Source organism: Felis catus, chromosome D1 (genome assembly GCF_018350175.1).
Source record: "Felis catus isolate Fca126 chromosome D1, F.catus_Fca126_mat1.0, whole genome shotgun sequence".
NCBI classification, from domain to species: Eukaryota; Metazoa; Chordata; class Mammalia; order Carnivora; family Felidae; genus Felis; species Felis catus.
In genome coordinates, this window is record NC_058377.1 from 7,032,068 (window position 1) to 7,046,089 (window position 14,022).

General features: G+C 42.6%; 1 protein-coding gene across 2 annotated transcripts in view; it reads right to left on the reverse strand.

Moving 5' to 3' along the window:
- The window catches only part of POGLUT3 (protein O-glucosyltransferase 3), a 29,116-nt gene extending 20,244 nt beyond the window's left edge, over positions 1 to 8,872 (reverse strand). The window contains exon 1 of one of the 2 annotated variants that reach the window (XM_045038246.1): positions 8,616 to 8,872. In XM_045038246.1, coding sequence (XP_044894181.1) covers positions 8,616 to 8,817 — 202 coding nt within the window. In that variant the 5' untranslated portion in view covers positions 8,818 to 8,872. The remainder of the gene's footprint in view (positions 1 to 8,615) is intronic. The other variant, XM_023239070.2, reaches the window with a different exon arrangement.
- Between the last annotated feature and the right edge of the window lie 5,150 nt (positions 8,873 to 14,022).

A 14,022-nucleotide genomic window follows, 5' to 3' on the forward strand; every position in this document is an offset into this window, starting at 1 on the left:
GACACAGTTTAAAACACTAAAGTGCTACCCAAGTAGGAGGTAAGATTATTTTCTGAATATACTATTACTGGTGAAGGTAAAGGAGGACTGAGTAGAAAGTGAGTATTTGTATCCAGCCATCTTGGGATATTCCAACCACCCTGCCTCCACCCTTTCCTTTCTTTTCTCTACAGTATTTACTGAGCATCTCTGCCAGGCATTATATCAGATGCTGGGAATGTAACAATGATAACAGGTTTTGCCTATGTTCAGAACAGAAGGAAATACTCAATTTAAGTCAGAAGGGAGTAAAAATACACATGAAAGATAGGTCCTTTCCCCTTATCCAAGGTCACAGACCCTCTAATTTCTCTCTTTGGACTCCAGTTTGAAATCCTTTGCTTAGACCATTCAAGATCACATGTTTGTTATCTAGGTACCTGGAGATACACAGCATAATAACAATATTCAGACAAATATGACTGTTAAATGGGAGTAATAATTATTAAGGGATTCTTGGTAAGTCATGTAAGAAGGTCCAAATCTTGAGAGGAAAATTGCCTCAAGGTGACTACGTGGCTCAGTTGGTTGAGCGCTCTTTCTTTTAAAAGCATTTTATTGCCATCCTTATTCACATATTTTTTTTTAATTTGAATTTTAGTTTACCTTACAATATTGGTTTCAAGAGTAGAATCAGTGATTTATCACTTACATACAACAGTGAGAGCTCATCATGACAAGTGCCCTCCTTAGTACCCATCACTCGTCTAGCCCATCCCCCAACTGCCTCCCTCCATCAACCCTCAGTTTATTCTCTGTCATTAAGAGTCTCTCGTGATTTGTTACCCTCTCTTTTCTCCTGCCCCAACCCTGTATGTTCATCTGTTTTGTTTCTTAAATTCCACATATGAGTGATATCACATGGTATTTGTCTTTCTCTGATTAACTTTTTTTGCTTAGCATAATATATTCTAGTTCCATCCATATCATTGCAAAAGGCAAAATTCATTCTTTCTGATGGCTGAGTAATATTCCACTGTGCACGCGTGCGTGTGTGTGTGTGTGTGTATAATACCACACTTTCTTTATCTATTCACTAGTCGATGGACATTTGGGCTCTCTCCATAGTTTGACTATTGTTGATAATGCTGCTATAAACACTGGTGTGCATGTACCCCTCTGAATCTGTATTTTTGTATTCTTTGGGTAAATGCCTAATACTGCAATTGCTGGATCGTAGGGGAGTTCTATTTTCAGTTTTTTGAGGAACCTCCATACTGTTCTCCAGAGTGGCTGCACAAGTTTGCATTCCCACCAAGAGCGTTCCCATTTCTCTGTATCCTCACCAATACCTGTTATTTCTTGTGTTAATTTTAGCCATTCTGAAAGGTGTGAGATGATACAAATCACATTGTGATTTGTGTTTCCCTGATGATGAGTCATGTCGGACATCTTTTCATGTGTCTGTTAGACATCTGGATGTCTTCTCTGGAAAAGCATCCATATCTTCTGCCCATTTCTTCACTGGATTATTGGAGGGGGGGTGTTGAGTTTGCTAATTTCTTTCTAGATTTTGTATACTAACCTTTATCAGATATGTCATTGGCAAATATCTTCTTCCATTCTGTAGGTTGCCTTTTAGTTTTGTTGATGATTTCCTTCATTGTGCTTTTTATCATGAAAGTCCCAATAATTCATTTTTGCTTTTGTCTCCCTTAGCTCTGGTGACTTGTCTAGTAAGACTGTTATGGCCAAGGTCAAAGAAGTTGCTGCTTCTGATCTCCTCTAGATTCTGATGGGGTTTTTTTTTTTGTCTCACATTTAGGTCTTTTATCCATTTTGAATTTATTTTTGTGTTGGTGTAAGAAAGGCTCCAGTTGCATTCTTCTGCATGTCACTGTCCACTTTTCCCAGCACCATTTGTTGAGAGACTTTTTTCCATTAGATATTCTTTCTTGCTTTGTTGAAGGTTAGTTGTGGGTCAATTTCTGGATTTTCTATTTTGTTACATTGACCTTTGTGCCAGTACCATACTGTCTGGATGACTACAGCTTTGTAATATAGCTTGAAATCTGGAATTGTGATGCCTCAAGTTTTGTTTTTCTTTTTCAGGAGTTTTTTGGTTATTCAGGGTCTTTTGTGGTTCCATACAAAATTTAGGATTGTTTGTTCTAGCTCTGTGAAAAAATGCTTATGGTAGTTTGATAGGGATTGCATTAAATGTGTAGATTGCTTTGGATAGTATAGACACCTTAACAATGTTTGTTCTTCCAATCCATGACCATGGAGTGCTTTTTTATCTTTGTGTCCTCTTCAGTTTCTTTCATAAAGTGATCTATAGTTTTCAGAGTATAGATCTTTCACTTCTTTAGTTAGGCTTATCCCTAGGTTATCTTATCGTTTTTGGTGAAATTGAAAATGGGACTTATTCCTTGATTTCTTTCTCGGCTGCTTCATTATTGGTGTATAGCAACGCAAGAGATTTCTACATGTTGGTTTTTCTAAATATATATTTTTAATGTTTATTCATTTAAAAAAATTTTTTTACATTTATTTATTTTTGAGAGACAGAGAGAGATAGAGCACAAGTCGGGGAGGGGCAGAGAGAATGAGACCCAGAATCTGAAGCAGGCTCCAGGCTCCAAGCTGTCAGCAGAGAGCCCGACGCGGGGCTCGAACCCACAAGCTGTGAGATCATGACCTGAGGCGAAGTCGGACGTCTAACTGAGTCAGTTGCGTTCTTCTGCATGTTGATTTTATATCCTGTGACTTTGCTTAGTTCATGTATTAGTTCCAGAAATTTTCTGATGGAGTCTTTTGGGTTTTCTACAGAGGGTCATGCCATCTGCAAATAGTGAATGTTTGACTTCTTTCTTGCCTAATTGGATGCCTTTATTTCTTTTTCTTGTTTGATTGCTAAGGCTAAGACTTCCAGTACTATGTTAAGTAGTAGTGACAAGAGTAGACATCCTTGTCTTGTTCCTGACTACAGGGAAAGGCTCTCAGTTTTTCCCCATTGAGGATGATATTAGCTGCTGGTCTTTGTATATGGCCTTTATGATGTTGACATATGTTTCACCTGTCCCTAATTTGTTGAAGGATGGATGCTGTATTTTGTCACATGTTTTTTCTGTATCTATTGACAGGATCATATGGTTCCTATCCTTTCTTTTATTAATGTGGTGTGTCATGTTAATTTATTTATGAATATTTAACCAGACCTGCAGCCCAGGAATAAATTCCACTTGATCATGGTGAATAATTCTTTTAATGTACTGTTGAATTAGATTTGCTAATATCTTCTTGAGAATTTTTGCATTCATGTTCACCATGGATATTGGCCTGTAACTCTCCCTTTTAGTGGGGTCGTTGGCCTTGGAATCAAGGTAATGCTGGCTTCGTAGAATGAGTTTGGAAGTTTTCCTTCTATTTCTATTTTTTGGAATAGCTTAAGAAGAATAGGTATTAACTCTTCTTTAAATCTGGTAGAATTCCCTTGGGAAGCCATCTGGCCCAGGACTCTTGTTTGTTGGGAGATTTTTGATTACTGATTCCATTTTTTTTGCTGATTAGGGGTCAGTTCAAATTCTCTATTTCTTCCTGTTTCCATTTTGGTAGTTTGAGTTTCTAGGAATTTGCCCATTTCTTCCATATTTCCCAGTTTGTTGGCATATAATTTTTCATAGTATTCTCTAGTAATCGTTTGTCTTTCTGTGGTGTTGTTTTTGATCTCTTCTCTTTCATTTGTGACTTTATCTATTTGGGTCCTTTCCTTTTTCTTTTTGATAAGTCTGCCTAGGGGGTTATCAATTTTTTTAATTCTTTTTTTTATTTTACATTTTTTAGAAGTTTATTTATTTTGAAAGAGAGAGAGAGACAGAATGAGCAGTGGAGGGGCAGAGAGAGAATCCCAATCAGGCTGTGCACTGTCAGTGCAGAGCCCAATGTGGGGCTCGAACTCACTAACTATGAGATAATGACCTGAGCCAAAATCAAGAGTTGGATGCTTAACTGACTGAGCCACCTCTTTTTTTTTTTTTAATGTTTATTTTTTAATGGGGAGAGGCAGAGAGGGAGAGGGAGACACAGAATCTGAAACAGGCTCCAGTCTCTGAGCTGTCAGCACAAAGCCCAACGTGGGGCTGGAACTTGGGAATGGCAAAATCATGACCTGAGCCAAAGTCTGACTCTTACCTGACCTAACTGACTGAGTTACCCAGGTGCCCCAATTTTGTTAATTCTTTCAAAGAACCAGACCTTAGTTTCACTGGTGTGTTCTAATTTGGTTTTTTTGCTTGTTTCTACATCATTTATTGTTGCTCTGATCTTTATTATTACCCTTCTTCCGCTGGCTTTAGGCTTTATTTGCTGTTCCTTTTCCAGCTCTTTTAGGTTTAAGGTTAGGTTGTATATTTGGGACATTTCTTCCTTCTTGAGATAGGCCTGGATTGCAATATTCTCTCTTAGGACTGCCTTTGCTTCATCCCAAAGATTTTGGACTGTTGTGTTTATATTTTCATTTTCTTCCATGTATTTTTTAATTTCTTCTTTGATTTCCTGGTTAACCCATTCATTCTTTAGTAGGATGTTCTTTAATCTCCATGTATTTGAGGGCTTTCCAAATTTTTTCTTGTGGTTTTACAGTGTTGTGAAAAATACATGATATGATATCGATTTTTTTGTACCCGTTGAGGGCTGATTTGTGACCCAGTATGTAATCTCTTCTGGAGAATGTTCCATGTGCACTCGAGAAGAATGTGTATTCTGCTGCTTTTGGATGAAATGTTCTGAATATATCTGTTAAGTCCATCTCGTCCAATCCGTCATTTAAAGCCACTGTTTCCTTGTTGATTTTCTGCTTAGATGATCGGTCCATTGCTCTAAGTGGAGTATTAAAGTCCCCGACAATTATAGTATTATTATCTACACATTTGTTTATGTTTGGGATTGATTTATATATTTGGTTTCTTCCAAGTTGGGGGCATATATTTTTACAACTGTTGGATCTTGACAGATAAACCCTTTATAATATAATGCCCTTTTCATCTCTTTGTTACAGCCTTTGTTTTAAAATCTAGTTTGTCTAATTATGGCTACTCCGGCTTTCTTCTGACATTCACTGGCATGACTCTTGATTTCAACTCAGGTCATGATCCCTGGGTCATGGGACTGAGCCCCACATCAGGCTCTGCAATGAGTGTGGAGCTGCTTAAGGTACTCTCTCTCTCTCTGTCTCTCCCCCCTGCCCCTCTCCCATGCTTATGCTCTCTCTACAATAAAACTGAAAAACATTTTTTAATTGCTTCTTTTTCATTAAGTTCCTGGAGAAGGGAAAATTTCGGGATTTGCAAGTGAATAATGGTGGTAGAGATGTAAAAAACTGGTTGGGTGAGCTTCTCAGAACTACAGGACAGCCATTTAATAGAAGCTAAAAATCAAGTGGCATGATAGGAAATAGGGAGAATCGAAGGGTACGAAATTGAGGGTGTCTGAAAAGACTTGGTGAAATCTTTTGGTTTTTATGAATTGTTCCTGGTTATGAAAACATTAAGATTATTTGGGGGGAGATTTTCCTGGGAAAAAAGAGTAAAAGAAATCCTTATTCTCTGCTATAACCACTGAGAACATTAATGAGTGAGCTATAGTTTCATCTATTTATTATAAAATTAGAAGGAAACTATATAATTTCTTTCCTGTTTAGTCTACTGATAACGTAGTATAAGCATTATTTTTTTTTAATTTTTTTTTAATGGTTATTTATTTTTGACAGAGAGAGAGAGACAGAGCATGAGTGGGGGAGGGGCAGAGAGAGAGGGAGACACAGAATCCGAAGCAGGCTCCAGGCTCTGAGCTGTCAGCACAGAGCCCTACGCGGGACTCAAACTCACAGACTGCAAGATCATGACCTGAGCCGAAGTCGGATGTTCAACCGACTGAGCCACCCAGGCGCCCCTAGTATAAGCATTATTAAATAATCTTTTAAAATTAAAAAAAATCACGGTTATAACATATAACATAAAATTGATCATCATAACCATTTTTTTAAACTCTCTTTTTTTTAATGTTTATTCGTTTATTTTTGAGAGAGAGAGAAAGCAGGGGAGGGACAGAGAGAGAAAGAGAGAGAGAATCTCAAGTCCAATGTGAGGCTCAAACCCATTAACTATGAGATCATGACCTGAGCCGAAATCAAGAGTTGGCTGCTTAAACCATTTTTAAGTGTACAGTTCAGTAGTGCTAAGTATATTCACATTTTTATGCAACAAATCTCTACACCTTTTTCGTTTTGTAAAACTGAAGCTTTATACCGTACCTTTTCAACAACTCCCCATTTCCCTCTTCCATCAGCCCTTGGCAACCTCCATCCTACTTTCTGTTTCTATGAATTTAACTATTTTAAATACTTCCTATGAGTGGAATCTAAAATGTTAAGTTTAATGGGCTGTCAAACATTCCATCACATGAATGTACCAAACTTTATTTAGCAACTACCTTATAGCTGGCTGGTTAAATTTGTTGCCATAAGTAATTACCACGCAGCAAGAATTTCTTGCATGTAAATCACATTCTGACCATTTTCTCAGGACAGATACCTAGAAATCAGATTACTAGATTAAAGGGCACGGACATTGTCTGCAAACGACATCTTTTTAGAAATTATATTTTCTAAGTGTTGAACGTTAAGAGCATGGACATTGTTTGCAAATGACATCTTTTTAGAAATTATGTTTTCTAAGTGTTGAACGTTATCTTTTTGTACATTCAATTTTTAAATATTTAACACTCTTGGTACATTTGGCAAATGGCTTTCCAGGAACTTTTTGGCAATTTGTGCTGCCACCTGAAGAGCATGAAGGTCACCGAGAGTCTCCAGAGGCTCCCTTAACAGCTTTGAGTATTACCGCTTAAACACCCTTTGCCAATATTTTTAGATTAAAAATTAGAATTTTAATTGAATGTATAGCTCTTTCATTAATAGTAAGATTAGCAGCATGCCATTTTGGGTCATGTAATTTTCTTTTTTTCCTGTATAAATTAATTTGTCTTGAGTTTTCCCTTTTCTTTCTAAAGCACCACATTATAACATTATAAAATTAATTTTAGAAAATAAACTTTATACTTTTCTATATTTCTATAGTTAACACCCCATAGTGGAAGACTTCGAACCTGGGTTTAAGCATCTTTTATTCTGGGGCACCCGGGTGGCTCAGTCGGTTAAGAGACAGACTCCTGATTTCCGCTCAAGTCATGATCTCACTGTTTGTGAGTCTGAGCCCCCATCAACCTCTGCGTTGACGGTGGGTGGCGGGGTGCAGCCTGTTTGGGATTCTCTGTCTCTCCGCTTCTCTCTTTCTCAAAAATAAATAAAAAGGGGCACCAGGGTGACTCAGTCGGTTGAGTGTCCAAAAATCGGCCCAGGTCATGATCTCAAGGTTTGTGGGTTCAAGCCCCACTTCTGGTTCTGTGCTGACAGCTCCCGGCCTGGAGCCCGCTTCAGATTCTGTGTCTCCCTCTCTCTCTGCCCCTGTCCTGCTCACCCTGTCTCTCTGTCTCTCTCAAAAATAAATTAACACAGGGGCGCCTGGGTGGCGCAGTCGGTTAAGCGTCCGACTTCAGCCAGGTCACGATCTCGCGGTCCGTGAGTTTGAGCCCCGCGTCAGGCTCTGGGCTGATGGCTCCGAGCCTGGAGCCTGTTTCCGATTCTGTGTCTCCCTCTCTCTCTGCCCCTCCCCCGTTCATGCTCTGTCTCTCTCTGTCCCAAAAATAAATAAACGTTCAAAAAAAAAAAAGAAAAGAAAAGAAAAGAAAATTAAAAGAAAAATAAATTAACATAAAAAAAAAACATTAAAAAAAGAATCTTTTGTTCTGATCCTTAGGGCCATGTAAAGTCCTTCTAAAACTAAAAACAAGTAGTCATGGTTTCCCACTGGCAATGGAAGCAGTGCCGGGTTCTACTGCCTCTTGGTTGATACAACAGGATGCCAGTTGGCTGAACATAAATTAGACATAAATTAGCAAATCCTGACTGGCAACACCCAGAAACCACCAGGACAAGTCGTTAAGACGTTGCAAAGGCAAGACGTGTAGGAGAGCGTGGGACGGGACTCAGGACAAGATCCACCGTGCGGACCGAGAGTTTCACTAATTCCTGCAAGCTGCTGGTGACAACTCCAAACTGAGAAGGCAAACATCTCGCACTCACGCCCCCTGTGCGCACTGCTCTGACATCTCCCCGGGAGATAGGACTTGGCTGTCCCCAAGCCACCAGGCCTCCACCACGGAATCCGAGGATTTCTGGGGCTGGATGACTCACCGCTTGGGGGCGCTCCCTGCGTCACAGCTGGCGTGATCGGCTAGGGCGTGTGAGTCCCCGGCCTCGCCGAGCGCCTGCAGCTGGACCCCAGGGCCCACGCCTCGTCCCAGTTAGGGCCCTGGGAGTTCATTCATTCATTCATTCACTCACTCACTCACTCAGTGGACTTCGCCCTGCGATGCCCTCCCGGTGCGTCCGGGGAGGCGGGGGCGCCAAGGGAGGCGGCCGGACCCGCGGGAAGGGCGGCCGGGGGCTGGGGGCGAAAGGACGCCACGCAGGCGGCGGGGACCGGGGCGCGCGGAGGCCGGCGGCTCAACGCTACCTGGGGGCGAGCGAGTGAAGTTCAGGCCCTCCGAGTCCACGGCCTGCAGGTAGAAATAGCGCACGGGCAGGACGACGCCGGGCCGCAGCCCGGGCCCCCACACCAGGCTCCGCGGCGCGCTCACCGACGCCTCGGGGGCCCCGGCGCCCACGAGCAGGGCGAGCTGCAGCGGCAGCAGCGCGGCCCGCGGGAGGCGGGGCATGGTCGCCGGGCCCGGAGGTCAGCTCGGCGCCGGCGGCGACGGGGCGGCGGGGCGGCGGGGAGGGGCCGGGCTCCAGGGGCGGGCCTGTGCGCGGCCTCCCGCCGCCCCGCCCTCTCCGGGCCCCAAGCTCCGCGCGCCTCGCCCTGGGGTCAGCGGAGGGCGCGGCTCTCAGCGGCCGAGGCTGCGAGCCTGCGCCCTCGGCCGCCCCCTCCTCCGGTTGCCGGAGCTCATCCACCGTTTTTAAAGGACGCCAGCACAGTGGTGATTGCGGGGTGGGGGTGAGGGGGGCGAGCCAAGGGCCCCCGCAGCGAAGAACTTCCAAGTCGTTTAGGAAGACGCCTTTAGCCCACGATTTCACTGGGTTTACAAGGTGCAGAGCGACTGGCACGGTCCTGGCTCCCCTCCCCAGGCCACCTCTGAAAGCTCTGTGGTCCTCTGCTCTGAGATTCCCCCAGCTTCTCCCTAATCTCCTTCCCCCTACACTTGGCTTTTCTCAACAAGTGTTTTCGGAGCGTCCACTAGGTTTGCGACAGACCCCAAGGGAGCTGTTGGGCACCGGGGTAACCGAATTCGGGGCGGAAGACTTACCTTGAGCCTGGCCGGTGAGCTTCCTGTCTGTCAGGTGGCTCCTGTCCCCTGAAACTGATGAGGTATGACTGGTCTTGGTCACTCAGATGTGGAAGGTGGGTTCGGGAAGAGACTGGCAGGATCCCTAAGCGCTGGAAGCCACTGGCTGCCTTTTCTTCTGACTGATCCACGTTTGTTAATTATTTTTGTTTCTTTTATCTGCTTATGGTTCAAATCTATTCCAAGAAAATAAACACTGTGCTCGGGCTGCGTGAGCCAGGGGGAACCCGTAGTGGAGTGGACACAGGGATTCTGCACCCTCTTGACTCAGGACCCCCTCTATTCAGAAACGCTAGAACCAGGCACCCTCTCTGTTCATCTCCTGGCGGTAATTGGACTACCCAGCATTCTCGCTATGATTCCCTTTTACCAGGGCACAACCCGTCCCAGTTCTCTTGACCCATTTTAGTAATACTGAGTAGAGGTTGTAGACAGTGTTCTTTGTATTTTAGAAAGATCTTCAGAAACTGGTAGTAAATCAGTGGTAAATGATAAGGCTAAAGTGTAGCATTATTTAGTACTACTTTCATTGATAGGTTTTATTTGTGGAGTTGTCTGCATGCTTTAAATGGAAAGCATTGCTGTGCTTTAGCTATCACTTTGAAAAACTGTGTAGAACACATTTTATTCCCATTCTTCCAAAATCAGACTTTAAAAAATTTCTGGAGAAATAATCTGAGGGTTAGCTGATATGAGAGGATATGATATGTAAAATATGGCCATATATATATATATTTATATATATATATATATATTACATAATATATCCTAATATATTACATAATACTTGTGGTAACACCCAGTATTTTTTGAGAACATTATCAAGCCATACAATTGTATCTGAACTCCTATTTAGCAATACTGAATCTATACCAACCTGTTTTTTTTCTCATTTTAATCTGTATCTTTAAAAGCATCTCTCTTCAGATCAACCAATGCCTTGACTAGATTCTTTTTTTTTTTAGTGTAAAAAATTTGTTTTAATGTTTATTTATTTGTGAGAGAGAGAGAGGCAGACTGCGAGAGGGGGAGGGGCAGAGAGAGAGAGGGAGAGACAATCAGAAGCAGGCTCCAGACTCTGTGCTGTCAGCACACAGCCCGATATGGGGCTCGAAACCACAAACTGTGAGATCATGACCTGAGCTGAAGTTGGATGCTTAACCAACTGAGCCACTCAGGTGCCCCTAGATTCTTTATCGTAAATCAAATTTCAAATACGTATTCAATGTCTACTATGTTTTAGACATTATACTTTGACCATAAAACTCGTGTGGCTTAGTGGAAAGACCACAATGTATTGTGGTAAGTGCTAAAATAGGGGTGTTGAGAACTGTACAGGGTCTGAGATTCTAGCCTCTTAGAAACTAACAGTTTAGCCTGTTACTGTTTCATGGATGCTATCAAAAGACACAAGACTCCTGGGTCAGAGACAAAGGACTTTATTAGTCATTGTCAGAGTTTCATGTTGGTTTGTGTTGGACCCCCATGTTCCCTGATCTGGGCAGAATTGTGTTTCTCCATAATCCATATATTGAAGCACTAAGCTCCATTACCTCAGAATGTGTATTTGGAGGTAGGGCCTTTAAAGAGATGATTAAGTAAAAGTAGGCCGTTCGGATGGGCCTCAATCCAATCTAACTGGGGTCCTTATAAGAAGAGATTTGGGGGCGCCTGGGTGGCTCAGTCGGTTAAGCATTTGACTTCTTGGTTTTGGCTCAGGCCATGATCTCACAGTTTGTGGGTCTGAGCCCTGCACTGGGCTCCGTGCTGACAGTGCAGACCCTGCTTGGGATTCCCTCTCCCTCTCTCTCTCTGCCCCTCCCCTGCTTGCTCTCTATCCCTCTAAATAAATAAATAAATAAATAAATAAATAAGTAAATAAATATTAAGGGAAAAAAAAAAGATTTCAATTTGTAGCTGATCTCTTAAGCAGAGGCACTGGAAACTTCACCATCATTTGCTTTATAGACTGTAAATGGAGGATAAATACACAAACCTCTCTGGTGCACTATACAGGCTTGCTACAGTTCGTAAGTGGCATCTCTGCCCTTGGTTTCTAGGGTCTCTTTGTATCCTTGTAATAAATTACTCTTCTGACTTTAGAGAATTGTCTTTTTCAGTGTCATTAATTAATAAAAACCTTACATGGGGTTAGAGGAGCTTAGACCCCATAACATGCGTGAAACATTAATTATTTCAGTAATATTTAACACCTACTTCAACACCTTCATTCTCCAGGGTGCTGGGGATTTAAAGTCAGTGTCTGCCTTTTTTTTTTTTTAATTTTTTTTAACGTTTATTTATTCTTGAGACCGAGAGAGAGACAGAGCATGAACGGGGGAGGGGCAGAGAGAGAGGGAGACACAGAATCAGAAGCAGGCTCCAGGCTCTGAGCCATCAGCACAGAGCCCGACGCGGGGCTCGAACTCACAGACCGTGAGATCATGACCTGAGCTGAAGTCGGACGCTTAACCGACTGAGCCACCCAGGCGCCCCTCAGTGTCTGCCCTTTTATATAGTGCAGTTCCTAGCATGGGTTTTAGATTGTGAGACAAGTGCTTTAAATATTAACTTGCTTTTAGAACCTCATCATATAGGGGTATTTCCACCCCAGGCATCACTCCTCACTGGTCCAGCCTGAGTCAGGCACCCATCTCCGAAACAGTCAACTGTGCTCACACTCTTAGTGTCTTGTAAGAACTTCGATTCTTCCACAATAAGCATCTATGTGGGGATGGTGGTGATGACGAGTGTCTGTATGTGTAAAAGAGAATGAAGTTCCCAGAGGAAAGGAAAAAAAGTGACTGCTGGTGAGATAATCATATCGGTCTCCGTTGCATACCTCCAAAACATTTCTAGAACTTCTTCCAAGTTTACTCCAGACTGGAATGACAGGAAAACTTGGAAAGAATGGTCGGGGAAAAAAGCATGAGCTCAGAGGGAAAATTAGTACCAGCATTTATTTTATTAAAACAGAATATTTCCGGGGTGACTGGGTGGCTCAGTCGGTTAAGTATCAGTTCAGGTCTTGATTTCAGCTCAGTTCGTGATCTCATGGTTTGGTTAGAGAGATCAGAAATTGAGCCCCTTGTAGGCTGTACCCTTCGCCCCATCAAAATAAATACACTTTAAAAAAACCACAACAACACAATATGTCATGAAAATTTAAGTAGAAATTAAAGGTTTTTTTCTTTACCTTTTAACAGAAAATAACATTAAATATTCTCCTGGATAGTAAATCTTTAAAACAATTATCTTTAATTCTTTATCTACATACCGATATATAATTCTAAATGCACAAATATAATCAGAGTTGTACATACACACGTATATTTCTACACATTCTTTTGTGGAGGTGATCTTGGCTACCCTTTCTCTCTCCCTTCCCTTGTTAAATATACCTCCCAACCCCTACCTGGCCACAAAGCAAATGACACATTAGCCTCTTCTGTATCCTCTCATATGTACACATGCATATGCAGGTTTTTTATTAATGCTTGTTAGAAAATGAGATTTTGCTTTTCTCACTCAATAGTACTAATACAAATTCTCCTAAGTCAACTGATACGGTTCTATTTTATTCTTTTTAATGGCTTCATAATATCACATAGGTGGATGTTGCATCATATTTTCAGTCATTTCTTTTTTTCTAATTTTTTTCTTAATGTTTACTTTTAACACAGAAGGAGAGAGAGACAGAGACAGAGACAGGGACAGAGACAGAGAGAGACAGGCGTGAGCCAGGGAGGGGCAGAGAGAGAGAGAGGGAGACACAGAATCTGAAGCAGGCTCCAGACTCTGAGCGAGCTGTCACCACAGCCCCCGACACGGGGCTCAAACTAACAGTGAGATCATGACCTGAGCCGAGGTCGGAAGCTTAACCAACTGAGCCACCCAGGCGCCTCCCCCTTTTTTTAATGTTTATTTTTGAGAGAGAGGGAGAGTGTATGCGTGGGTGGGGGAGGGGCCGAGACAGAGGAGGACGGAGGATCAGAAGCAGGTCTCTGTGCTGACAGCACAGAGCCCAATGCAGGGTTCCAACCCACGAACCGCGAGATGGTGACCTGAGCCGAGTCAGACACTGAACCGACTGAGCCGCCCAGGTGCCCCTCGGTCATTTCTTAGTGAGGGTGCCGTTGCCAGTTTTGCCACAACGAACATCGTAGCAATAAAAATGCTTACGTGTAAGTCCGTCCATACTAGTGCTGCTGTGTCTATTGCAGTGACTTCCCCCGGAGTGAATGCAGTGAGTCTGTGTGTTGGTTCCCTCCTGATGTGGCACCTTCCTGTTCATAACAGACAGCTGCTCCCATGGCAGTCCAATGCTGTGACATGATTTGAGATATTGGTGCTGGAATTTCCACTGAATATCTGTTTTGTCTTCCCCATCAGTGTGTTTGTGAGCAAACTGCAGACGCTTTGCAAGGAGGCCTTTTTTCTCTGAGCCAATCTCAAGAGGATTATGTTGTCTACAACTAAACATCCTGGCTGAACCAATGTACTGTGGTAAATTTTAATAAGACACCGCACGTATTCAAGATGACAACACTCTGCTGTCCTTGGCAGAGAAACAGCCTT